The sequence below is a fragment of the Carlito syrichta genome, unplaced genomic scaffold, assembly GCF_000164805.1.
Source record: "Carlito syrichta isolate Samal-C Ts95f unplaced genomic scaffold, Tarsius_syrichta-2.0.1 Scaffold306686, whole genome shotgun sequence".
Taxonomy (NCBI): domain Eukaryota; kingdom Metazoa; phylum Chordata; class Mammalia; order Primates; family Tarsiidae; genus Carlito; species Carlito syrichta.
Window position 1 is genome coordinate 96,098 of NW_007250782.1, and position 26,184 is coordinate 122,281.

The following is a 26,184-nucleotide window of genomic DNA, read 5'->3' on the forward strand; positions in this document are numbered from 1 at the left end:
GATATTAAAAACCGGACGCTTCCGGTGGCGGGGGGAGCTGTGGCGGGGCTTGCTGGGATCATGGCGGAGAACCACTGCGAGCTACTGCCGCCGGCCCCAGGCGGCCTCGGGGCGGGGCTGGGAGGTGGCCTGTGCCGCCGCTGTAGCGTGGGTCTCGGTGCTCTGGCCCAGCGCCCCGGCAGCGTGTCCAAGTGGGTCCGGCTCAACGTCGGCGGCACCTACTTCCTCACCACCCGGCAGACGCTGTGCCGGGACCCGAAATCTTTCCTGTACCGCTTGTGCCAGGCCGACCCCGATCTGGACTCGGACAAGGTGAGGGCCGCGCGGGCCGGCCGTAGGGTCCAGGCTGCCCTGTCCTGTGGCCCGCTGCACAACTCAGCTCCACCCGAAGGAGATCCCGGCGGGAGCGGGCGACTCTCCCCGGGCTCCGAGCCCTGCGCTCCCTCGTCGCCGGCTCGATCCCAGGGACCCCCGAACCCCCTGTCCTGGTCCAGGGAGGAGAGGATGGCGCCCAGGTTCCACCGCCCTCGAGGATACCCAGTCGCCTCACTTTGGGGAGGCTGTCTCTCTCTCTCTTTCTGCTCTTTGGTGGAGGAGGAGATTTCCCAGACTCCGCACTTTGCTGTGGCTCTACTTTCTTTTTCTCACGAGATTCTTTTGCCTAGGGTATGTGAGCAACTTCTGCGTCCCAGTTGCTGGCGCTGGAAACAGAACCCTTGCGTTCGTCTATCCTTTCACATTCTGGACGTTTGAATTAACGCTGGTGTGGGGGTTGACACGGGCGGCCCTCCTTTCCCAGTGACTTGCATTTAGAGAGTTGGCGCTCCATCCTTTCCATCCACAACACTCACCCACTCAGCAGCTCTCAGAAGGTGCCGTCCTTAATACGATTTTTCGAAGGGAATATTGCTCATTTTAAGGAGTGGCTTAGCGATGTCAAGGAGGGGCCAGGTAGGGAATGTTTTTCAATCTGCTTTCTAGTTAACTTAGTTTTCCCATTGTCCTGGCCAAAGAATAGGAATGTCCAGGTTAGTCTGCAGCTTTTTTTTGTTTTGTTTGGTTTTGGTTTTTATTATTAAAAGCTTGTACTGTTGTGCACATTGTTAATAGAAACTGTTCTGAGTATTATCTTTATTTTGTGAGAGTTGTGGGGCCAAGGAAGAGTATCTTGGGAGTTGGACGGGAATGAAATTCAGAAAAAGGTCTGTTGGAATTATTTATTTATTTATTTATTGAGGCACTGTATGCCTTATACTAACTTTGCTGGGTCTTTCATTTGAGCCTCCACGATTGCACTTGGATTTGTGTCTTGCCAGCCCTACATTTGCAGTGCATGAGGCTTCCCAAAAGGATTGAGATCCTTCTTCAAGTTGGAGATGGCTTACAGAGACCATTTTCAGCATGGTATTCCCTTATGATCAGGAAATGAGAACTCTTGAGTAACTGCAAAACCAACCATTATGGGTAGAAATCAGGGTTTGCGATGCCAGCCCTCTTGCCTCTCCCCTGCAGCCTCTCCTTGCCTCTCTCTGCAGCCCCCAGCTGTTTCCCTGGTTCATTTGACCAAGCTCTCTACTCCTAGGGAATTAACCTCCCAGAAAATGACAACCATCTCCAGGATAGAAATAGGCTTTTGTTAGCTGTGATTTTCCTTTTATAGTATGGGTGTGTGTTTTACTGTTTGGCTTTTCTTTTTAAACAGTGCATCTTACTGGTCACTTACTTGCCTTTTTATTCAAGCATCCCTGTTTTGTATATCAACTCATTTTAAATCGCTGTTGTCCGTTAGCTGTTGGGTTATTTTGAGGCAATAGCTATATATTCAGCACTGGAACAATTGATTGAGAACCTAACTTTAGCACAGTTAGGGCGATTCATCTGTTCTTTTACTGTCTCTTAAGACTACTTTAGGCTGGGCTCGGTGGCTCAGCCTGTGATTCCAGCACTCTGGGAGGCCAAGGCAAGTGGATTGCGTGAGCCCGCGGGTCCGAGACCAGCCTGGGCAACTTGGCGAGACCTTGTCTCTACAATAAAATTAAAAAATAGCCAGGCGTGGTAGTGCACATCTGTAGTTCCGGCTACTCGGAAGGCTGAGGTAAAAGGATCGCCAGAGCCCAACAGGTCCAGCCTGGGCGAAGGAGTGAGACTCCAACTCAAGGGAAAAAAAAAAGACTTTAAAAAACATGCTTTATTGTAGGAATCCTTCAGGTAATATTAATCTGTCAAAATATATCTATATTGTAGTTGTTTTTTTCATCGTCTTGTAACCCACATTTGGGTTTACACATGTTCTAAACTTGTAAAACCCAAGTTTAGAACATGAAGGTAATACAGAGATACAGTCTCTGTCTCATAAATTATTTCATAGTAAATAAGTTTAGTTTTAGTCACAGAAAATTTGCCATAAAGAGTAATACTTCATATTAGTCATGTTACTAAAGTGTTTTACTTCAAATGAGAACATGTATAAATTGCTCCATCTTTTTTTCCCCTGTGGTTCTGATGAAAGAATGTCCCTGGAGAGTCTCCTAGATAATTAAATCCTGAATGAGGGGAATCTGAGAAGGAGGTGTCTATAATAGGAGGCGGTTAATTACTTTGCGGAAGACAAACAGGATGTTGATTCACTGTAAAGATCTCCAAGCCCTGACCTCAGTTTAGGTTAACGAAAGGATACGTGGCAGATATTCCTAGAGTTGAACTTAAGCATGGACCTGGTAGGGTGCCCCTGCCCAGCATTTGACTCGTGCTATTGAGCACCTGGGCTTGCCAAATGTGGGGCTCTGGAGAGGAGTTTGGTGGGGACATTTAAGGGGAAGGAGTTCCCACGAAACCACAGGACCTTTCTGGAGCCTGTGGGCTGAGAGCACACTGCTGAAGCAGACTGTTTGGTGGGGAGAGAAGCTCTTGATAGATGGGCGTTTAGGGCGTGGGGAATTCCATGCACATCCAGGGCCTGACTTAACTGCCCTCCCAACCCCACATCTAAACTGCTGGGCTGTGATTGCCTCCCTTCCTCTGGAGACCCCCTTCCTGCATGCTGCATGCCCCCAAGCCCTTCCCCTTTTGTCTCACGGTGGACTCAGGGTCGTCTGCTTCTTTCAAGTTCTCTTTCTAGACAGCCTGGGTGTGAATTCTCACTTCCTCGTGGGACTTCCTCCAGCGGGACTGTGGCTGTGTTGTGCATTTCAGCATCTGCTCATCTGCTGCTCTGTGTCATTTTTCTCTTCCACATTGTCCCTAGGGGCAGGCCGGGTAGAATACACCTTCCCCACTTGGTTCATTTTGGTTATGCCTCAGTATTCCATGGTACCTGGCCCAAAGGTAAATTTATGAAAAACAAAGAATTTGTTTCTAGCTGAACCAGCCCCCGCTTTAGTGTGGAGGTACTTCAGGAGTTAAAGAGAAACAGGAAATAATATGGCTTTACAAGTTGGAAAGCCCTCAGGTTGAGGAGGCTTCAGGCTCTGTGGCTGAGCTGGACTTGAGAAGACTGCTGGTTGAATGTGAACTTTTGCCCCTTGAACAGGGCCATTGTCCTAGCTTCAGGATACCAGATGCATGACATCAGGTGGGTCTGTGGTAGTGGGGCAAACTAGTGTTTCTGACAATAGGGCCCTTAGTGTTGGCAAGACTTTAGGGTTGGAAAGATATGAAAGGGATTTTACAGACAGGGCTGAGTGAGGGTGTGGGGAGGAGGCGCATCTTTGAAGCTACTTGGCAGGAGAGGTGGGGGTTAGTTTGGGTTCAACTGGCCCTGGTGAGCATTGTGCGGGCTTGGTCATGAGGCCGTGAGTGGGTGTCTGAGATGCTGGTGTGTTTCATCTCATGCTGCAGCTGAGAATGTGGCTCTCAGCATGTTCTTTGCCCCAACCACGAGTCCCGGGTTGTTAGAACCTGAACAGGTGGTCCTTGCTTTTGCGGAGAGCTCTCCTCCCCTGCCCCATTGCAGCAGGTGCTTGTCCTTGTAGAGGCTGTGGTCACTGCCTTACAAGGCACCTCATTTGCAGGCCCCTCAGACCTGAGCCAGGCCATGAGCCCATGCCATAGGTTTCTGAGAAAAGGACTTGCGTTTCGGGAGAGATGGAACCTTTCTTAGACAGTTGATTTCAGGGCCAACATACAGCAGGCGTTCTGACCCTCAGGCATCTGGGAGTGACTGGAGGAAATGGCTATCAGCTGCAGAGTGCTTCCTCTTCTGCCAGGGCACCCTCATCTCTTGGCCCACAAGCAGGGGTCACAAAACTCTGGTCCCTGTGCCAGTTTTTGCGGGTAAAGTGTTCTAGGAACTCAGGTGCCGCTTGCTTATGCACTGTATAGCCGCTTTCATTCCATGAGGCCAGGGTGGTGTGGAAAGCCTGCAATACCCACCATGTAGGCTGTCCCAGAACATGAGTGCTGGCCAGGGTCAGGAGAGCAGCGCCTGTGGGGGCGCCCGCTGCCTGGCCTCTCCCAGCCCTGTGTTATCAGGCGCCTGTGGCTTCCTCAGTGAGCTGTAGTCCTTTGGCCCTTGAGCGAGTCCCTGTTCCACATGTTCTGTGTCCATGGGCTTTAAAATTTGGGGAGGGAGCCGAAGGCTTGGTGCATGGCAGGGGTCCTCATGGCCAAGGAACCAGCAGGGCACCTATGTCCCGGGACATGCCTGTCTTCCCTAGGCTTCAAGTAGATACCTCTCCACGAGCTGCAGAGCGCCCAGAGAATTTCAGACTGGGACTGATGTGGAGTGTGCTCCTTGGTGGCAGAGCTGGACTTGGGACTCAGGGAGCCTGATTTAACTGTGCCCGGTCCTCTGCTAGCCGTGGGACTTGGGACGAGTTCATGCACCTCTCGGAGCTTTTGTTTCTTCCTCTGTAAAGTGAGGGTGACACCCCCTCTCTTCCCCCAGTAATCGGGGAATTAAGGAAGATGGAGTGTGGTGCCTGGGGCTGAGTCAGTACAGCAAATAGGGTCTTGATCTGATTTTTGTACTTTGTTTTAGAAAGAATATACCAAGAATACTTTTTTCTTCCCTCAAGACTTACCTACCTTGAAAGGGTTGGTGGCTCACCCTTGTAATCCCAGCACTTTTGGAGGCCAAGGTGGGAAGATTGTAGGAGTTCAAGACCAGCCGGGAAACATAGTGAGACCCCGTCTCTACAACAAGTCAAAAAATTAGCTGGGCCTGGTGGCATGCACTTGGAATCCCAGCTACTCTGGAGGCTGAGGTGGGAGGATCGCCTGAGCTCAGGAGGCTGAAGCTGTGGTGAGCCGTGGTCCTGCACTCCAGCCTGGGCAACAGAGACCCTGGCTTAAAAATAAAAGCTTACTTTCGTTCACTACTTCTCACATTCACTCCTCCCCATAAACCTCAGGTGCAGGACTGGTCCCCCTCTGCCCCCACACTGCACCCCAGATCTGACTGACCTTACAGAAGGGGCCTCCCAGAGGGCGGGTACCCCTGCGCACTAGAGTCTGCACTGCAGGGGCAGGGCAGGGCTTCCTGGCTAGCACTGAGTTTGATGTCTTCAAGCCTGGAAAGTACTGCTCCACAGCCCAGGGATGTATGTGTTGGGATGGCCTCATGGCACCCAAAGGCATCTGAGTGGGCTGCGCACCTCATCTCTCCCGTATCGGCCTTTGCCATGGGCTCTGACCTGGTTTTGCCAGTCGGACTGGGGTGGTGATGGTTCTCAGGGAGATGCCTGGGCCAGCTCCTCTCTGCTGACAGGCCTTGGTGGTTTTCATACCAGCTAAGGGGGTAGCAGGTACAGGGAGCAGTCCTCGGTGAGGAGGAAGAGGAGGGCAGGTGAGGAAGTAGGGGAGCAATGGGTCCACGCTTTGACCCTACCAGAAAGAAGAGAGGACTCTGTGCCCAGGTAGCCGTGAGAGGGGAGAGGCCGCCTTGAAGGAAACCAGCAGCGTGGTGGCTGTGGGGACAGGAGGGCTTGGACTGTGTGAATCCCTGGCTGGGGTATCCATGGATGTTGCCCTGCTGCATCACTAGGGGGCTGGAGCCAGGGGCTTAGAGACTGTGGTCTGGCGAGGTCTCATGGGGGGTGCCTTTGCAGTCTGAGTCCCACCTAGGTGGTCCTCCTGCCTGCCATCATATTTCCTGCCTGTTTTTGCTCCTAGTTGTTTTTCTAATGGCAGCGATGTTCTGGGAAGCAGCACACTGAGCAGTGCCATATCTGTCGGGAACTTGTTTGTGGGTTTTTCTGCAGCTGGAATGTCCCTGGGGAAGAAACCACCTGAGAAATCCAGGTGAACATCCATCCCCTGGCCAAGTGACTTGGCTGTTCACACAGCTGCAACCCGCATAGGTGACCTGAGACTGTCACCTCCCAGCCATAGGGGACCCAGCACCTGCTTGCACCTGTGGCCCAGGATGACTGCTCTGCTCCAGGAGGGGTCCTGTTGCTGCCAAGCAGAATGGGCTCCTCGGACCAAACTTCAGACCCGCCCTTGGTCAATGCACATTTCTTCCAGAAGAGCCCCAGGAATCTCACATGCAGGATCCCGACATGAGCCCACTCACATTGGCTTCTCCCATGCTTTATTTGAGCACTGACACCCCAAGTTCTAGTTTCTAAGCTGCATCGAAAGGAATAGTGAAACTGTCTGGGCCGGGGAGGCATCCTAGGGTACAGGGCCCTGAGGTCCAAGGGGGTGTCTGTCAGGGTCACGGCCAGGGACACCACCAAGAGACAGAAGACACGGAGCTCTTCTGATACAGATGGCCTCTCACCCAGATCCTTGCGTGGGTAGAAGGCATTCCAGATCCGTCTCTAGTTGTGAGCAGGGAGTGTTCCTGATCCCTAGCTGTGTGCAGAGAGTGTGCCTAGAGAGGCATATGGAGGAGCATTCCCAGTTTCTAGGTGTGTGAAGAAATGTTCCTGATTTCTAGGTATGTGCGAGGAGCCTTCCAGAACTCTAACTGTGCACAGGGAGCATTCCTAATCTCTAGGTTTATGGGGAGAACACTCCTGATGTGGAGAACATTCCTGATCTCTAGGTGTGAGCAGGGAGCATTCCCGATCTCTAGGTGTACATGAGGAGTGTTCCTGGTCTCTAGGTGTGAGGGGGAAACATTCCTGGTCTAGGTGTATGTGGGGAACATTCTTGATCTGTAGGTATGTGGGGGAAGTGTTCCTGAACTCTAGGTGTGAGCAGGGAGCATTCCTGATCTCTAGGTGTGTACGGAGAGCATTCTTGGTCTTCTGGTGTGTGTGTGGGGGGTGTGTTCCTGATCTCTAGCTGTGTGTGGAGGATATTCCTGGTCTCTAGGTATGTATGGAGAGCATTCTTGATCTCCTGGTATGCAGGGGGAGCGTTCCTGATCTCTAGGGTGTGTGCAGAGGGTGTTCCTGATCTCTAGGTGTGAGCCAAAAGTGTTTCTGTTCTCTAGGTGGGTGTAGGGAATGTTTATGATCCTTAGGTGTGTGCAGGAAGTGTTCCTGATCTCTAGGTGTACATGGAGAGTGTTTCTTAGCTCTAGCTTTGCTCCCACAGTATCTAGGATCGCTAGTTGAGTGCGGGGAGCATGGGTGCTCGTGTAGGAGGTGGACTTAGGCACTGGCTCTCCCCAACCTCCGTAGCATTGTTGACTGGAGATGGGATGGGAGTGGGTGACACGTGGAGGCAGCAAGCCTGGGAACCAGGTCCCGGGGTCCTGGCCTTGTTCTGTGACTCTGGGTGCCTCAGACAATACTTGGTCTCTGAGCCTGAGTTTCCTCATTTGTAATGGGTGATGTCCAAGGCCTTTTGTGGCTCATACATATGACAAATATGCAGAAAACAAAACAAGACAGGAGAGATGATGAAGGTTTTGTGTGAACTTGAAACAGTCACTTGAAATGGATAATTTCATAGTAAAAACCAAGTACTTCTAATGAGGTTTATTGTGGATGTTGGTACACGGAAAATTCTGTGCTTTTGCATTTAGACTTTGGAGCGGAAATTTGACAGAATTTATCCCCCAGATTTGGCTCATGACACTCCACCCTCCTGATTTCCCTCCCTCAGTGGTGATGCCTTTTCCTCTCAGTACTGGGTGCGTGTGCCCTGAGAGCACTGGGGAGGGGGCAGGGGGAACCAGTGCCAATGCTATCAGCTCTAGGATCCAGAGGGGGAGTCTTTTTCAGTTGTGAATCTTGCACGAGAGCCTGCCATGCTCTACCCTTGTTCCTCCCTGCCATTTCTAAGGCTGCTGGTTATATTGAGGGCCAGTCCTGAGGGGTGGCCCCACCTTGCTCAGCACTCTGCTGGGAGTGAATGAGGAGCTGCTGCCTTGGTCTGATTGCTCTGAGCAATGACCAAGACTTCCAGCCTCTCGAGCAGCCCTCGCCAGAAGCATGGGCTGAGGTGCCCACTGGGCCTGGGGAAGGAGTGGCAGTGACGGGCTCTGTGCTGCCTTCCGAGGGTCACTTGAAATCCAGCTAGGTGTGACTGTGGCGCCTCCTGCGTTTCAGGGCTGCTGGTCAGGGTCTCCCAGGAGTGCATGTGATGTGGGCTCTTCTGCAGGAGACAACCTTGGCGCCTGCTCCTTGCATGGCCCAGGCTCAGGGTCACTTCCCTTGGAGACCCTGGCTCGGCCCTGCAGGATGGTCCCGTAGATGCCATCTTGGCCATAAGGAGGCTGGACGCCAGTTTAGCGAGATGTGGAGGGAAGTGATTTGTCAAGAAAGCAGTCTTGATTCTGACTCTTTTACAAAAATCCAAACTTCCCCATCACAAAAATGTAACACATGCTGGTTCTATAAAGGGCGAAAAGGCCAGGAAAGAGGAAAGAAGAAGGAAGACCCTGCCTTCCAACTGCAGCGTCTTGGTCTGTTTCCTGGCTGCCTCTCTTCAAGCTGCTTGGTTTTAGAAGAATGACCACACACGTCAGCATCATAAGGTTTTCCTTCCACACTGCTGGCACTCAAAGCAGGCAATGCCAGTGGCTGTGTGGGCAGCCTGGGGCTGTGCCTCAGTCGACCCAGGTGCTGCTCTGAGCATCCCTGATGTGGCCCTCCTTGCAGCTTTTGCACACAGGAGCCTGAGGCTTAGATTCTGAATGTGGCTATTCTTTTAATTCCTGTTTTTCTGAGTCTCGTGTTTTTCTTCTGTCTTAGGATGGAGGCCACTTGCCTGCCTCTAAGTTACGGAGTGCTGAGGCCTTCAGTCCTGTGTGGGGCATTGCCTGGGCTGGGCCAGTCCCAGGGTGCGCACCACTAGCAGCACTTGACACACTGAGGCACCCTGGAGTCCTGGCTCCTCCAAGTCAGGAGCTCTGAGGAACCCTGCTTGTGAGTCAGGCCACGCACGAGGTGGGCCCCGGTGAGGTTTGGGGTCTTGGTTTAGGACCTCCCACCACATCCCATTGAAATCTCCCAACAGCTTTTAAAGAGCATGGTGAAGACAGCACCCCCGCATACCACTGCCTCCCCAACCTCCTCTGCCTGGGCAACCGATCTGGATTCTTAAGAAAACCCACCGGGGTGAAAGGAACCCACCGGAGAAATGGGCTAGAGAGCTCTGATCTGCCACTGGGGAGTTTTGGGATTTCTTGCCATGGGTCCCACTAGCTGCATGTCGCTGGCCCTTCAGCCTCCAGGGGCCTTCACTCTGCTGGGTTCTGGGTCTGAGGAGCCTTGAGGCAATCTGAGCAGGACAGCTTCATTTGGGGAGCATTCTGGCGCCTGGGGGTGCCCCGGGCAGGCCTGGAAGTCCAGGGGTTCAGCACATTGCCTCTTGAAGGGGGTATTTAATGGGAAGGCCAGCCCCATCTGGCTGCCGAGACTAAGGCCCCCAGCCTCCCTTCCAGGTCTCCAGCCAGCACCAGCTCACCCAGAACCTGTGCTCCTCAGGCTATCCATGCTCCCTCCGGCCTGTGCTGCTGCCCCTTCCTCTGTCCCCCAGCATGTCCCACTACATGGCTTCCATCTGTGGTGGCCACTTGCCCTGCCTTTGTCCCCTCCCATCGTCCCACCAGGCTCTGGAGGCCTGGCCACCTCACATCTGTTGTACCACGTAGCATACTAGCCCCTCTTCTGGGTCTCCGTGACCTGGGTGTTGGCTGCAGACATGGGACACAGCTGGGACCGCCGGCTGCTTGTAGCTGCCTGGGAATATACAAGCTGCTCTCCTTGTTCTGCTTGTGAAGAAACTGAGGCCAGGCCCGGAGGCCTCAATGGCAGTGACAAGGAGCACCCCAGGCAAGGCCTCTGCCCCCGTGACCTTCCTTCCTGCCCTCCCTCCAGGGTCTGTTGAGGCGGCAGTAAATAGTTCCTGTGCTGGGTGATGTGTGGATGTCACGCTCCCTTTGTGAGGGTGGGGGCAGGAGGAGCCCTGGAATCATGGAGTGGCAACTCTGACCACTCTCTTCAGACTTTGGTCCCTGTGTGGGAAATGGTGGCCACTTTTCACCTGTGAGCAGGACTGCCTAGGCATCCCTTTCCTGCTGCACATGGTCCCTAGGCCTGTTTGGGAGCAGTAGGGTCTGGAGGGTTTTAGAAGAGATGGAGGCTTAGGGGACAGGTCGGGAAGCATGGCTGAGGGGTGGGGACGCCCAGGGCTGTCTCTGGCTGGTGTCAGGGGAGAGGGTGGGAAGCAAATGGGGTCAGCCTGTGTGGGGAGGGACACCGCCTCAGGGGGAGAAATGGGCCCCAGGAAGAGGGCAGAGGTGCAGAGGCTCTTGGGCACCGAGGTCCCAGGGTCTAGCAACCCAACGTCCACAGCCCTATTTGATTTATGTCAGTCACAGAGATCGGTTTTGTCCCTTTAATCTAAGAAAAACAGATTTTTACAGCTTTGTAGTGGTAGACTTTAGGGAAAAACTCTTAAGACCACCAGGTTCTCTATCCAAATGGCAAAATTTGAGGTCCAGTAATGAAAAATAAGGTCCCAGCACGGCCTATTTGGCTATGTCAGGACACCTCCAGCCTCCCCACATGTCTGAACCTGGTGTCCTCTATGGTCTGTGCCTGCCAAGGACCCTATGAGGGCCTCAGAGCCGCCTTCTGGCCTGGGAGGCTGCATCTGTTTCCGCTGATGGTGGCGTCACCTCCTCTCCGAGCACCTGGCCTGGGCCTTGCTGACAGGAAGCTGAGACAGCAGCTCTGCCCCAGAGCCGAGGCCACAGCTTCTGCTGCCCTTCCCAGCCATCTGCAGGAACCCAGCTAGAGGAGGCTACTGGCAGGAGGGACTGGCAGGAGGGAGCAGCTCCCCCACACCTGTGTATTGTATGTTGTAGGGAGGAACCCCCCAGCACAGGTATGTGCTGGAGGGAGGCACCCCGTATTTGGGTGTGAGCTAGAGGTAGCAACCCCTCTTATGTGGGTGTATGTTGGAGGAAGCAGTCGCTCGGTTGTCTACGTGTTCACGGGAGGCCACACTGGAGGGATCGACCAGGACCACTGGGCTGTGTTGGGCTCAGCAGTCCCCAGATCACAGGTGTAACTGCTAGGTGGGCCTGGCCCAGGTGGGGGGGACGAAAACTCCACCCCTTCCCTTTCCCCTTATGGGTGCCGAGAGCATCGGGCAAGCTGGTGCAGCCCAGGGCACTGTGTGCTCTACCACACAGATGGCAGGCCTACCCACATGCCCACCCAGCGAGGCGGGTTTCAGATGTGATCTGTTGTGCCTTGAGAAGGGTGTATCTGCCAACGCTGTGGCAGGCAGGCAGGGGCCACAGTTCTCAAGGGGACCCTTCAGGTGGACAGGGAACACCTCTCAAGCGAATGGGCCACACTTCGTGGTCAGCGATCACTGGGGATGCCCTGGGCCACCCTCCATTGTGTGGCCACCAATGCACCCCCAATCCAGGCCCCCTTGCTGCGGTGTAGACAAGAGGTGGTCATGGCAAAGCTCAGCAGCCGCCTCCAACAGCCTGAAGGCAGGAGGCCTTCGCTGTCACCCCACCTGGTCCTGGCCATCTGCTTGGAGAGAACCAGGCCCAAGGGGTAGGCCTGGTGGGTGAGGCCTGTGTCTGGAGCATTCTTTGGGTTGGAGCCGTTGACGCCAGCCCTACCTTGAAAGGCCTTGGGGTCTGTGTGAGCCGTTCTCATGGATTTTCTTAGAGGCTTTAGAGAGTGAGGAAGGATCCCTAACATGCCTGTCTCCTCTCAGGGTGCATCAGGGGAGGCCATCTTGATTCCAGCAGAACTTACACCTGTCCTAGATCTGAGACGGGGACAAGTCAGGGTTATGGGCCGTGGGTGGCAGGACATGCAGCCCTTCTCGGGATCTCCCTGAGACGCCACACATGGGTGTTGTTGGGCAGAGAGGCGTGTGGACCCAGAACCTCGGGAGATTTGGGTGCCCTGGCCTGGGGTGGGGGAGCTCGGGAGCCCTGAGGTGGTCTGGCCTGGGTGGGCGTGGCTGGGAGTCCTGGACTTCTCCTTGAGGACTCACTGTGTTCTCTGTAGGACGAAACCGGTGCCTACTTAATCGACAGAGACCCTACCTACTTTGGACCTGTGCTGAACTACTTGAGACATGGAAAACTGGTCATTAACAAGGACCTGGCTGAGGAAGGTAAGCTGTCTTGTCTGCACAGACACCTCAGCCTTGTGGCAGGCCCGACAAAGATGTCAAGGGTCATTGAAGATGCAAGCCCTGAGCTGAGCCTGCCTGTGCTGTGGTGGGCTGGGCCTGAGGGTCTGGCACTGAGGCCTTGGCTTCCTTTGCAGACATGTCCCATGAGGCCACTGCAGTGGGGCTGTGGGACAGAGGAGGAAAGGACCATGTGGCAAGAGTGCCTAAGACTTGGACCCAGCCCCCCTGGAGCCAGCTCCCCAGCCACGGGTCATTCCCATGCTCCCTCTTTAAGGGTCTATTAGTGGTATGGTGGCTGGGGCTCTCTCCCTGGGGGGAGGCTGGTGCCTGCGTAAGGGCTGTGCCCACCAAGTCTCACGGTTGAACCTCGGCCCTGCTGCACCAGCATACTCTCCTTCAAGGACAGCCTGAGGATCGTGGGCCTCTCTACTCCATCACCAAGAGGTGTCTGCTGTTGCCAGTTGCTGTCCTGGAGCCTGGGACAGATGCCCACATGCGAGCCACCTGGCACTGGGCCTGGGGCAACCTGTCGGCATGCTCCAGCAGTGGCTTGGCTAGAAGCTGGGGCAGCCTAGTCACAAGGGCCAGGGACAATGTGGGCATCTGTAGACTTGGCGTTGAGCCTCTGCACGGAGCAGCGTGCTCTCCCTGGTACTTGCCACACCTCACTCTGTTTCTTTCTGGGCCTCCAGGCCTGCCTTCCTCCTCCTCCTCGTCCTGAGTTCCTGTAGCCCTAGGGTGACAGATGTTGTAGCAGTTAACTTTCTTCACACACATTCGTTGCTTGGGTGACCCCTGTGTGTTCTGTTTACGATGGTTACAGGCCACCCTCTGTTTCAGTCTCTGCTGAATGTGATTTGCTAGAAATAGGTACTAGACACAGACTAAGCCTGCTGCCCAGAGTCTGTGGCCAGCCTCAGCCACGGCCACTTTGAAGGGGAGCCCACATGGAGCAAGATGCTCTGTGCATGGCACTCTCAAGGCTAGAGCTTGAGGGCAGGGTGGACTGGCACTGAGCTGGATAGCACACCTGCGGGGTGGGAGGCCTGTGCTCTGGCCTGCTTGGCTTCTTCCTTCATGGCCCTGTCCTCTGTGGCTCTGTCCTCCGTGGCCCTGTCCTCTGTGAGTCTGTCCTGCTTGGACCTGTCCTCTGTGGTTCTGTCTTCTGTGACCCTCTGTCTGTGGCCCTGTCCTGCTTGGCTCTGTCTTTCGTGTTCCTGTCCTACATGACCCTGCCCTCCGTGACCCTGTCCTCACCAGCTCTGTCCTGTGAAGGTGACTGCATGTTGTCCTGAGTTGTTGTGTCCTACATGCAGCTTCCCTTTGGGAGATGCGGAAGGACTAAGAAACCCATGAGGAATCCCTGAAGCAGCATCTTCGGAATCTGTTCTTAGGAATTTCTGGGAGGTTTGGGGTACCTAAATGTGACATACTGCAGATGGCAGCCTTTGGGAACTGTTCTGAATCTGGAAGCGACCCTCTCAGCCAGGCAGTTTTCCCTCTGAATAGGGGAAACCGAGGTGCCAGGTGACTCAGACATGTGCAGGAGCCGCCCAGTCACACCTGAGCCTCATGTGTCCCTGCCTGCGGCCTGTTCGCGTGCAAGTTTACAGTAGGAAGTTAGCAGTGCACCACGGGCAGCCTCTAGGCTGTGGAGGGGAATGCTGGTTATGCCCCCAATAAGCCATTGACTTAGGATGGACATGTGGGGTATGTGTGACCCAGCTGTTCCACACCTAGTGGATCACATATGCAGGAGGGTGTTTAGTAGCCATTACCACCATCCCTGTTTTCAGCTCTCTGCCCCTGACCCTGGGAGCCCTGCCACACGCCAACAGGTATCCGCAGGGTTTCATCAGGCAGAGGCGGAGCAGGTGGGACATGCTGCTGCTTTGGTCTGGTCTGGTGAAAATGACTGTTATTTTTCTCTATTCTAGGAGTGTTGGAGGAAGCTGAATTTTATAATATCACCTCATTAATAAAACTTGTAAAGGACAAAATTAGAGAACGAGACAGCAAAACATCGCAGGTGAGACAAGCAACTAATGTGCTCGAAGCTTCCAAGGCCCAGTGTGAAGGCAGGGTTCACACCCTTCCTTCCTTCCTGACCGACTGGCTGCCTCCTCAGGAGCCTTTGGACTGGGCTGTCCAGCCCTGGGGACCTTCTTCCTCTGTTGTTCTAGTGCCCAGCGGCCCCCGCCTCCAGCCTCCTCCCTCATGGCCGCAAAGTCCCTGCAGGGTCCCTCCAGCTCTGCCCAGTCCTGTCCCAGGGGTGCCCCCTCCAGTGGGAATAGGCAGCACGAGGGGGTCGAGAAATGCTGTGGAGGAGAGGGACAAGGTGGAGAAGGGCAGCCTCCCTGGAGAGGATGTTCCAGGCAGGGAGCAAAGGGCCTGTGGCTGGTGTGGCTAGAGGGGATGCCGAAGGGTCTGTGGGTCTGAGTAGGCCCCGTGAGGACACGGCTGTACCTGGGCAGGAAGGATTGACTGTGTGTGCTCTGTGTGCCATGCCTGTGTGCACAGAGCCTCACTGAGGCCTGTGTTGGAGGAGGGCCGTGCCCGGAGCCTACTGTGGAGGGAGGTGCCCATGGGTCCCAGCCATCAGTCCTGTACCCGAGGCCAAGCCCACCCCACCAGCTCAGCCCCTTCAGGGAGGTGCTAGGGTGGATGTCAGCAGTGCTCTGGCTGCTGTTGGAAGATCTTTTGCTTGCAGACTGCCTGGCGCCCCTGCTGTAGGCTCTCCCATGCTGTACCTGCACCCTTCCTGCCATGCGCCCAACACCCCTGCGCCAGTGCTCTGGGCCTTGCTGGTGGCCTGACCACTGAAAGCAGCTGGTCAGGATCCAGGCTGGGGAGGGGTGCCACATGGCCGCCCCAGCCCTCCTCTCCTGCTGGAGCTTACCGGTACCAGGAAATTGTTCTGGGGTCTCCTCATCTGCAGGGCAGGAGATGTGCCCTAAACTCTCCCATGTCACCTCATCCCGTTTGCTGCCCCATTCCCTCCATCCAGCAGCCCCCTCGTAACTTGGGCCATGCTGACTTCATCCCATGATGGGCTGGCTTGCAGTGACATGCAGCAGTGTCTCATTTGCTGTCTCACAGACGAAAACACTTGGGGTGTGTGACCTTGTCACCTGTGTGATCCCAGCATGAGTCACCACATTAATGTCAGCGACCCAGACTCCAAACCCCTCCCCCACCATTGTGCTCGTCTTAGCCCCACCTTCACCCGGGGCTCTTTGCAGTCACTGCCTCTTGCCCGCTGAGCACAAGGGTAGGGCAGACCGTGGGGGCTCACTGCACGTTCCTGGGACCCCACACGGCTAGCGCGTCACGGAGCGACTTTTTTGGGCAGATAGAGTCAAGAAGCAGGATCGGCGTGAGGAAGCTGCCTGTGTCTGAGCAGCTGCTTGTGTTTAGAAGCTTTTCTGGCAGCCAAACTGTGTGTCTGTGTTGCTTGGCCCCTCCCTGCTAGAGCCCCTCCCAGCAGTCCCCGCATGTGGAACTTGTTCATTCATATCAAGCCACAGGTGCTGTTAGCGTTTCAGGAACATGACTCACTTTATGTTGGAATTTAGAAACAGAAATATTTTTGGAGGCAACAGGGAAGCAGTACACAGCAACTGTTCCCGGCCACAGGTTTTGCTTTTTTTGATGTGTTCAGGGCAGTTTGGGCCTTGCGACCGGAGCAGAGAGGTGGAAAGTAAACCTCACCTCGCTAGGGTTACTGGAAAGCCTCCCAAGTCAGGCCCTGGGCAGGGACGGGAGCAGTGGGGGTGTGGCCCAGTCTCACCTGTACCCGTGTCTTGCAGGTGCCTGTGAAACACGTGTACCGTGTGCTGCAGTGTCAGGAGGAGGAGCTCACACAGATGGTGTCCACTATGTCAGATGGATGGAAGTTTGAGCAGGTGAGGGGCCTCTGGCTGGGCTAACGCAGCCTGTGGCACAGCTGGACTTTTCAGCTGAGCCTGAGTCCTCGGGGCTGCTGGCCCCAGGGACTAGGTGAGGCCTCTGCCTCCATCGAGGCTCCTGGAGAGACAGGGCTGCTACTGGTGCCTTCCTTCATCTTTGGAAGCCTCATGACAGCAGCCCAGCCCTGTCCGGGTTGGAGTTGGCCTGGGGCTGGGCGGGTGTGCTGGAGGTGTTCTTAAGTCCCCCATCCTCTCCTCTCTGGCTCCCTCTCTACATTACCCTTCCTCTTCCGGCCCTCCTTCTGTGGCCTGCTCTCTGTCTGCTTCATTCGCACCTCTGGGTGTGTGGAATTGGTGTCCAAGCACATCCTAGCCTGGCCTGACCCACCCCTGGGTACCCTCTAAGCCCACTCCATGTGACGAGCCCTTCGCGGGGCTGCTGCTCTCCGGTCTCCCATTTCTTGCCCTTGAGCTGCTGAGTTCCGGTGTCTCCCTGCCCTGACTTTGCTGGCCTGCAGCGGGTTGGGCTCGGGGCTGCATGAGCTCCATGTGGGGTGCTGCCAGTTCTGTATGGGGTACACTTACTCTAGCCACTTCTGCTGGAGCCACCCTGAGGCTGTATGAGCTCCTGGTGCCATGGCACTGTGGCCTCATCAGGGACCTCAGGACACGGGAAGCATGGCCCCTGGAGGGCCCTTGCCCACAACCTGGTCGCCACTGTTCCTGATCGTGGACAGGCATTGAGGGTGGGGACAATGACCTACCCAGCCCTCCCTGCCCTGAGTTTCCTGTCGCTAGCTTCTGTCTGGGACAGATTCTATCCATGGCCAAGTGGCCCCATCAGAGTATGGGAAATGGCAAGGGCGCCTGGTGGCCCTCCTGACAAAGGCTCCCTTTGGTTTGGGTCTTTTGAAATAATGAATCGCATTGTAGAGTACTTGGAGCTCCCCTTAGGATGTCACTGAAGACAAGTGGTCAGCATTTGCATCCCACCTCCCACACCAGACCTCTGGGCTAGGGTCCCGGGAGGCTCCTGGCCTCTGTGCTGATGGGTGGCAGCCTGTCACTCAGGGTTTCCGTGTTTCTCATGCTCTGACCCCATCAAATCGTTCCAGAGATGCACGCAGAGCAGAAGTCTTCTGCTGACAGACAAGGCTGCCCCTGGGTGGTTCCTTGGTAGCCCCACACGGGGCTGGGCTCTGGGGCTGTGTCCCCTGCTCAGGGTCTGTGAACAGGGTCATCCTCGATTTCAGTGGCACACCTGGGCTCTGCTCCTGCTGTCTGGGACATTTCTGGCAGAAAGGGAAGGTCTTCTGCCTTGAAGGGCACCTCCCTCCATGACCTCAGGACTGTCATTTGCTCTCCAGTAGATCTTAGATCCATGGCAAAGAGCTCTTCCCCGAATCCTGACCTGCTTAGCATACCTCGTCCCTCGGGACCCTGCTCCTTCCAGGTCACATGTGGAGTCCCTGAGCAGGGTTGTGTGGGTGGTGACCCGCTTCCCCGGAGGGTGCCCAAAGACCTGAGAGCCCTATTAGATTATTTTTTTGTAAGTTGGGAGCTCAGGGTCCTGTGAGGTGGCCAGAGTGGACCCAGGGTCCCCAGCGGTCAGTGACAAGGCCAGAGTGGGACCGCGAGCAGGGCTGGCTTGCCTGTGAGGGTGGGGTCTCTGCAAACAGGCCCTGAGCGCTCCCGTGGCACCCCTGCTGCTCGGTCCTATGCAGCTCTCCAGCACCTGCCCCACCTGGCCGGGCCCACAACCATCCACCGAGCTGTCTCACATCAGCACTGTGATGGCAGGTGGCTGCATGGACCATTCTCCTGGCCTCATGTCTGATGTGTGAGCTCCATGCATGGGGCTGGTGGAAAGGAGCAACCATTCCGCTGCATTTTGACTGGATCATTGATGTACTTAGGTTCTTACAGTGGTTTCCTTCTGATTTATTTTGTGTTAAAAGGCGCAGAAGCATTTGGCAGCTCTGGGTCCCCATATGCCTGGCACCAGGCTGGAGAGGCAGGTTGGCCCTAGGCCCATGGGGCTACCTGGTGACCTAGAGGGATTCCAGGTGGGTTGGAGGGGCCCAAGGGTGTGCCCACCAGCCACTGTGAACCTGTCTCAACTGTGACGGAGGAAAATAAGGCTCCTGTGGTGGCTTTTGGAGCTGGGCAGCTGGGCCTGGGCCTCTTCCCTCCAGGCTTCCAGAACTGTGCCTCCGCCTTCTCTCCACCCAACCACTTGGTCCTCCCCGGAGGCAGCTCAGTGCATCCCTGGGGAAGGGCTGGTGGCTGACAATGGGCCTGGATGGCTTGTGGGGCAGCCTACCCTTGATGTAGCCCCACAGGGGTGTGTGCTTCTTGCCTCCGCCCAGGCCCTACATACCCTTCCCCTGGGTGGTCAGTTGTGTTCCTTGTTGGCCTAGCCAGAAACACCAAGGAAGCTCATCGTTCCCACCGAGGAAGAGCCTGTCCCTTACATTATGCCATGACATGGTGACATGAGTGTATGCCTGGCTCGTGCAGGAGTTTCAGGAACTTGTTTTCTGTTAGTTCATTAAAAGTCTGAAACCTAGGCTGGGCGCAGTCACGCAAGCCTGTAATCCAAGTACTTTGGGAGGCCGAGGTGAGAGAATTGCTTGAGTTCAGGGGTTTGAGACTAGCTGGGCAACTTGGTGAGACCTCGTCTCTACAATAAATTTTTTAAAATGAGCCAGGCGTTGTGTCTCACACCTATAGTTCCAGCTACTTGGAAGACTGAGGCAGAAGAATCGCCTGAGCCCAGCAGGTCGGGGCTTTGGTGGCTGTGAGCATGCCATAGCATTCCAGCCTGGGTGACAGAATGAGACTCCCAACTCAAAAAATAAATAAACAAATAAAAAGTCTGAAGCCTGCTCTCCGTGTCCGCGAGGACTGGCAGTCTCTGCTGTAGCTTTCCTGGTAGCGAGCATGTCCTGAGTCAGGCACCCATCACCAGACTGTGTCTCCCTTGCAGCTGGTCAGCATTGGCTCTTCTTACAACTACGGAAATGAAGACCAGGCCGAGTTCCTTTGTGTGGTTTCCAAGGAGCTGCACAACAGCCCATATGGCACAGCCAGTGAGCCCAGTGAGAAAGCCAAGGTGAGTGCTGCTGAGGGGACCTGTCTCTAGGCTGGGCTGGGGGCCGCTCTTCTCAGAGCTTTGTGTTTCTTGCTATTCTCATCAAGCTCCCGGTGCCCAGGCTCCTGGTGGCTTGCGCACCCCCGCCCATGACTCTGCCTGCCATGCCCTTGGTGAGGCCTCTGACACAGGCTTCTCCAAGGAGCCCATGATGTCCTCAGCCTGGTGGCAGAGCTGATCCTGGAAGTACCTCTGGGCCTGGTGGAAGAACCATGCTTTTTGAGAATGCCACAGTGAACTGTTTTCTTGGGGACCCAGGGACCCTCTGTTCCCAGGGCCAGCCTCGGGTGTGTGGTAAGGACTCAAGATGCTGAGGCCTGGCGGTCAGCAGTGAGGGTTGGGGCCTGTCCCTGAGTGCAGCGGTGGGTGCTCTGGGCTGGTTGCTGCCTGGTCCACTTCAGCCTAGTCTTGGGAGTGGTGTTCACTTTGTAGCGGAGCATGTCCTGCAGGTCCTGGAATTCTTAGACACCCTGCAGCCTGGGCCCAGCATGGCAACCAGCCTCCATAGGACCCGGTGCAGACTCCCCCGTGGGGTATGGGGTCAGGCTCTGTCTACTAAGGAGGATGGTGACAGCTGGGTGGGCATGCAAGGAGCTACCTACCGTGTTTGCTTTCATATTAGCCCTGGGGCCTGCCCACAGACATCCATTCTGGTGGCATTTTCTCTGGGCATGCTCTTAAGGTTGGAGCTCCAGGGCAGATGTGTCTGTCCTTGCAGAATTCAGCATCAGCTGGGCTGTTCCACCTGGCAGGACTTCTAGACTTCAGAGTCTAGAGGGCCAGTGGCTTGCTCCCAGGGGCACTCTCGGGGTCTCAGGGGTCTGGAAGGTGGGGCAGGGCCTCTGTAGATGGCTAACCTGGAGTGTGAAGCATAGGCTTAGGGCAGAAAGGCCAATACCGGAAGGATTTTAACTGAGGACCTTAAACCAGGGACTCCTCAGGCAACCTCATATTCTTGGCCTCTGGCCAGCTGCTGGCAGCATTTGTCATCACGGCTAGCAGCCACCTGCCCAGGACCATTCACATGAGCCTCTCAGAGTCTTCCTTTAGAGGTGTGGGCTCAGGATCAGATGGGCGGGATCATTGAGTGTGTCTCCAGGAAGCTGTGTCGGGCTCAGGGCAGCCCTCTTACCACAGCATGAAGTCATGGTGCACCTTCATTGTGGGTGCCTTCCGGGCCTCAGCCTCCCACACCTAACCTCATGCTGGTCTGCTTGCTGCATGAGCAGAAGACAGCCTGTCCCGTGCTATTGCCTTGGGGCCCCAGACAGCATGGGTACAGCTTGGGGTCTATGCAAACCCCACAGTGCTTAGCAACAGGGGAGGAAGCCAGGGTCCCAGAGCCAGACCTGGGATGTGCTTTCCCTGGGGTGTGGGGTCTAGGAGGCAACCCCCACCTGCCTAAGGGCCCCTGTCCAGGCATGAGAAGGCGCTCCTTTCTCTCTTTGAGTAGTTGTAGGTCTCTTTTATAAGCTCTTGTATTTTTAGAAGTTTTTATTTCTGAACTCAAGCGGTTTTCCTAACCCAGCTCACCAGCTCATCTCCTTCAGGTGGTTTTTCAGCTGCAGAAAGGACACGCTCTGTGCTGTGAGGATGCTCCAAGCATGACCCCAAATCCCTTTGCTGTTGAAAATGTGGCCCTGTTTCTCTTGCCAAAAATACCTGACTTTGAAGTGGGGCAGCCGCAGCGGCTCTAAATGGGGCGGTTTCAGCAGTCCTGGGAGGTGGAGCCTAGCCCAGGCCTCTGGAAACCACGCAAATGCAGGGCAGATCTGGAAGACCATGACGGGGTGCCTGTGTGCAGGTGGTTGAGCAGGCCCACATGGTTTGCAGGGGCGAGTCTCCACAGACCCTTGTTCTTGCGCTACCAGGCCACCGCCCTTGGTTCAAGTTGCACATGGTAGGAGCAAGGGGTGGCCAAGCCCTGCGGGGATGGCCAGTGCACGGAGTTGGGGCACCTGGGCAGGCCACACACGCATGCCCTCGCTGCCGGTCCCAGCTGCTTAAGAACACAATAGAAGCACTCACAGAACTTGCTGAATGCAATGAGACTCGGGGGTACCATCTGTTCAGAGGAGGAGAGAGGGAGACAGGTTCAAGTCAGCCAGGGGAGGTGCTTAGGACAGAGGCCAGGAGAGTTGTCCATGGAGTTAGGCAGTAGCATGCAATAGCACCATGTGGTGTCACCACCAGAGAAGCTCCCAAGCCTCAGTGTCTGGGTGTTCCCGGGCTCGCTCCCCCAGCACGGTTGATGGGCAGGTTGATGCATCGACAGCCCGCATGACTGATCTCTGTCCCTGCCCCACTGACCTGTCCAGTATGGGCCTGCCCAGTGTGAGACAGAGGCCACCTCCCAGGAGCCGAGACCATAGGCAGGGTTTAGTCTCTCACACACAGAGCAGGACCAGCTCCAGGGTGCCAGGGATAGCTGCCTTCTGCAGTGAGTCCTGTACCTTGACCGACAGCTCCCCGAGCCCTGCATGTTCCTCCATGGTGTGGGCTCACTGGAGAGCCAGGGTGCTGGAGGTTTGGGCCCAGGGCTTTTCAGCTCTGGGCATCATGGCCTCCCTCCTGTGTCCCTGTTCGCGTCCTGACGGCCTGTCTTCTCCCCTGCTGCATGCTGCACGCCGCGCCAGAGTGACAACGAGGACATGGGTCACCAAGAGAATGGCCCAGATTAAGTTAAATGTCATGGTGAGCTCTGCAGCCTTGAAATCGGCCCATGCACCTGAGTCTCCTTGACCCTGCAACCCCAGCTGACCCTTGCCCTCAGCCCTGTCCCTGAGCGTCTGTCCCATGCCTGTAGTCGACGAGACCCCTCCACGCTTGATGCCGACTAGATGTGCAGTAGAGCTGCCTGCGGGGTTGGGGGTGTTGCTTTGTCGTAGTGTCCCCTCCAGGGATGCATCTGAGCAGGAGGATTGGGGCATTTCCTGCAGTGACCAGAGGGCCTTTTGTGTCAGGCCAGGCTTTGGACATCAGCGGCGCAGCCATGGGAGCGCCTCCAGGGTCTGGGCAGTGAGCACTCACTCTGCAACCTGCTGGCCCCAGTGGGCAGCCTTCCCTTCTACCTCAGGCCGCAGACCCAGGGCTGAACCGCAGATAGTGGACTCCAGCCTTGAATGCCAAACCCGGGGTGTCCCTGCTCCATCTGAGCTAGCCAGGCCAGGGACCACTGCCGTCATCCTGGAAGCCCATCAGCTGCCTCAGCACACTGCAGGGGTGCTGTCCACTGGGGTTTCTGCTGGTGGACTCCAGCCTCCCTGTGGAAAACGGCCTGGGTGAGAGCATGCCCAGAGGAGGTGGGCCTCCCCCAAGGCTCTGTCCAGGGCATACGGTGGTGCCAGCCAGGCCTGGGGAGTGGGGAGAACAGGCAGCCAGGTCCAGGTGGGCCTGCTCCTCCTCGGAAAGTTGTCAGGGCTCCCAGTGTGTTCTCACACTGCTCAGGTCTGCAGACCCCGGTCTGCACCGGACTGGGGGTCTCCGAGCTGGCACCTCAAGCCACATTGGCTTGAGGCAACAAGTCACCTCCAGACATTCCCACAACCTCCAGAATCATGTTGGCTTAAGGGGCTGCCTAGGTTGGCCTGAGGAGGAGGGAGGTGCTGCCCCAGTGGGAGGGGCTCCTTTCAGGTACGGGTGCCAGGTGGGACCGTGGGCTGGGGTATGTCCCTGAGACCCTGAGACTCTGTGGGGATGGGTAGGGGTGTTGGTCAGTGGACAAACAGGCACTCCAGTTACTCCACTGCCGAGGGCTCCATGGTGTCGTCTCATGGCAGTGACCTCTGTTGAGTGGCGCCAGCCGGGACTCATGGTGTTTTTGCCCTGCCTGGTGCTTCATGGCCTGTATGTGGCACATGGAAACAGCCACTGCCAGGAAGACCCCAGGAGACCTGCCATCTCTGAAGCTCCCTGCTTGGGGACGTGGGGATGCCCCTCTCCCGGCCTTCAGGGCTGCCTTGGCTTATTTTAGGGGCTCGGCTCAGCAGCCTTTGCCAGTGCCCAGCCTGTCCTCGGTGGCCTTGGGCCTTGAGAATCCAGAGCCTGACTTGGGGATAGACACACAGCCATTTCTGAATGCTGGGAGGGGCGGGGGTCTGCAGGGCCTGCAGGGTTCAGATGAGGCGGGCCACCCCCTTGTGACCCGCACTTGCAGGAGGGGCTGAGGTCCATCAGTGTTTGAGAGCCCTGGCTGGCTACAGCTAGGAAGGCCCATGCCAGGCAGAAGCACATGGCCCACAGGGGCCTGAGATGAGGTAAGGGGCATCCCTGGGTCAGGGATCCCTGGATCAGGGGTCAGGGATCCCTGGGTCAGGGGTCAGGGTTGTGTGACCGGGTGTGGGGCAAGGGGACCTGGCTGTGAGGGGTAGAGGAAGAGGGACAAGTGGGGCAGGGCAGCTGAGGGACCCCAGGGGCTCAGGGTTCAGTGGGGCTGAGAGGTCAGGGGGCAGAGCCTTTCAGGCGGGCAGTGCAGCCCCAGGTGGGCTCCGCCACTCGGAGAAGCAGTTGACTGAGATGGAGCTGCGGTGTCGGGGGCTGAGTCGGGACTCCAGGGGACGAGGTAAACAGGAGCACCACTGGCATTTCCTGGGGGGAGACAGAGGGACAGGCCATGGAGGGGGGCCCCAGACCTTGCTAAAGGCTGTGCTATGTCTGGGGGGGCCTCAGTGGGCCAGGCCTACCTGTTTGCTGTGGTTTGGGCGGAGAGTGGCAGGACTGGAAGGGTCTGGCTGCCCCCAGCGAGGGTTCCATCCTGCCTGCTGGGCCTTAGGACCCTGGCTTGCAGTGCCAGCTCTTGGGGCCTGTGGGCCCTGCTCTTCAGAGCAGACACCTGTCCCATCCAGGGCCTGTGTCCTCATTCTCTGCATTTGGTGTTTTCCAGATTTTGCAAGAACGGGGTTCAAGGATGTGAGGGACACTGTGTTGGCAGCTGAAGAAATGACTTACTCTTTCTCAAGATGCAATGAACCGCCATGTCCAGGAAACTTGGCTGTGAGAAGAAACCTGCTTTTGATCATTTTTCTAGAGATCTGGGTGTGAATCCTTTTTTGCCTCTGAGGTGGGTGGTGAGAGACGGTCCCAGCTGTCCAGGGCCAGGCATCCCCACGGGGAGGAGCACAGTGGCCGGGTGGGTGCAGTCTTGGGGGGCTTACTCTGCTTTTCCAAGTGCCATGTGGGACTGAGGCAGGATGCTCCTGGCCAGCCCTGTCAATCCCTGAAGACCATTTAGAGGACAGCGTTCTTGGTGCTACACAAACAGTCTGTACAAGCAGCCTGGGCCTCACTGGCAGGAAGTGACTGCAGCTGGTGTTCAGCACGTTGTGGCCTCGAGTCTGGGTGTTGCTGGTCATCCACGCCAGACCCCAGTCCTCAGCGGGACGTCTGCCCTGCCTCCTGGCTGGGGCCCTTCAGCAGTTTCTCTTGACCTCGGCAGAGACCCTGACAGGGTGGCTTCTGCATCATCACTACTTCTGGGCCAGAATGGGCTCCATGTCTCCCTGATCGCCCGGGACAGTCGAGGCTTCTCCATTTGTATTTTCCAGGCGGGAGAACTTTGTATTTCTTTTTCAGTGTGGATAGACTACCCAGTGTTTCTACTCTTTAGAAATGCCTACACGTGCTGCTGCGTTGGGGTTGGTCTGTCAGATCATTGCGGGAGGTGGTAGTGTTGCCCGTCCCGTTCACTCACGGCTCGTGGGAGCTGGCGCCTGTCAGTGCCTTGTCGCGCCTGGGATGGAGACTGGGCGGAGGCCTGTCCACTGACTTCTGAAGAAGCAGCTCGGTCTTGTTGAAAATTCGGGATGTTTACAGAGCATCATAGTCTCGTCTTTCTCGCCGGCTCTCATTTTCTTTGTATAACTATGCAGTCTTCTCTCTGTTTCTGGGATGTCTGAGAAGCCACACAACCTGCATGGGCCCTGCCCATCTGACATGCCGTGGGTGCTGCTAGGATTCCTGTAGAAACTGCTACCCACATGCTTGACAGACCTCTCGGCTGGCTGTGGGGCCTTGCTGGAGTCGGGGACCTGGCGCCAATACGTGAACTCTGTGCTTCCTGAGGGGAGCTATGTGCACTGGCCGCCAAGGCTTGCCGTGAGCAGGTCCAGGATCTGACGCTGTCTGGTTTCCAGTGCTTCCGGAGACTTCTGCCTAGCCTTGTCCTCTTCTCCTTTGCCAATAATCTGATTAACCAAGTTTCCAGCATCTAGGACTTAACCTCCTCCTTTTTTGTAAGGTCTCTTGTATGTTGTTAAATGTTTGGCTTAAACAATTTATAAAAGCCTTTCTACAGGGCAGGTCTAGCCCCGGCTGACCCTGCCCCCTCCCCGTGCAGCCCTGGGAGAAAGGTGGCCCATGACTGCACCTGGGCATGCACTCTGGGGGCTGCCACCGCTTAGCGTTGTGTGATTTATGACCTTGACATAATAGATAGTCTTGTGGTTTTTTTTTTTAATTTAAAGATATTGAGACTTAATTCACTAAAATTTATTCTAAGGGGATATTTATACTTTTATACTTTTTTAGGTATCTGTATTTTATCAGCTTACAGTTTAATGCCTAAGTTTCCCCTGAAAATAGCAAATAAAATTGTGTATTTATGAATGA

At 55.8% G+C, this 26,184-nt stretch overlaps 1 protein-coding gene across 1 annotated transcript; it reads left to right on the forward strand.

The window, feature by feature from the left end:
- Positions 1-26,184, forward strand: KCTD5 (potassium channel tetramerization domain containing 5). Its single transcript, XM_008063244.2, has 6 exons — positions 1-312; positions 12,387-12,495; positions 14,454-14,545; positions 16,326-16,421; positions 19,414-19,539; positions 24,461-26,184. Exons 1-6 carry the CDS (start codon positions 61-63, stop codon positions 24,488-24,490), a joined length of 705 nt encoding a protein of 234 aa, XP_008061435.1. The 5' UTR covers positions 1-60; the 3' UTR covers positions 24,491-26,184.

What these genes read in the sequence shown, in the direction of transcription:
- KCTD5 (XM_008063244.2), top strand. Translation starts at nt 61, where the DNA reads ATGGCGGAGAACCACTGCGAGCTACTGCCGCCGGCCCCAGGCGGCCTC. An exon ending in GAGACAGCAAAACATCGCAG is followed by an intron (nt 14,546 to 16,325) that starts GTGAGACAAGCA and finishes CGTGTCTTGCAG; the next exon opens with GTGCCTGTGAAACACGTGTA. An exon ending in AGCCCAGTGAGAAAGCCAAG is followed by an intron (nt 19,540 to 24,460) that starts GTGAGTGCTGCT and finishes GGTGTTTTCCAG; the next exon opens with ATTTTGCAAGAACGGGGTTC.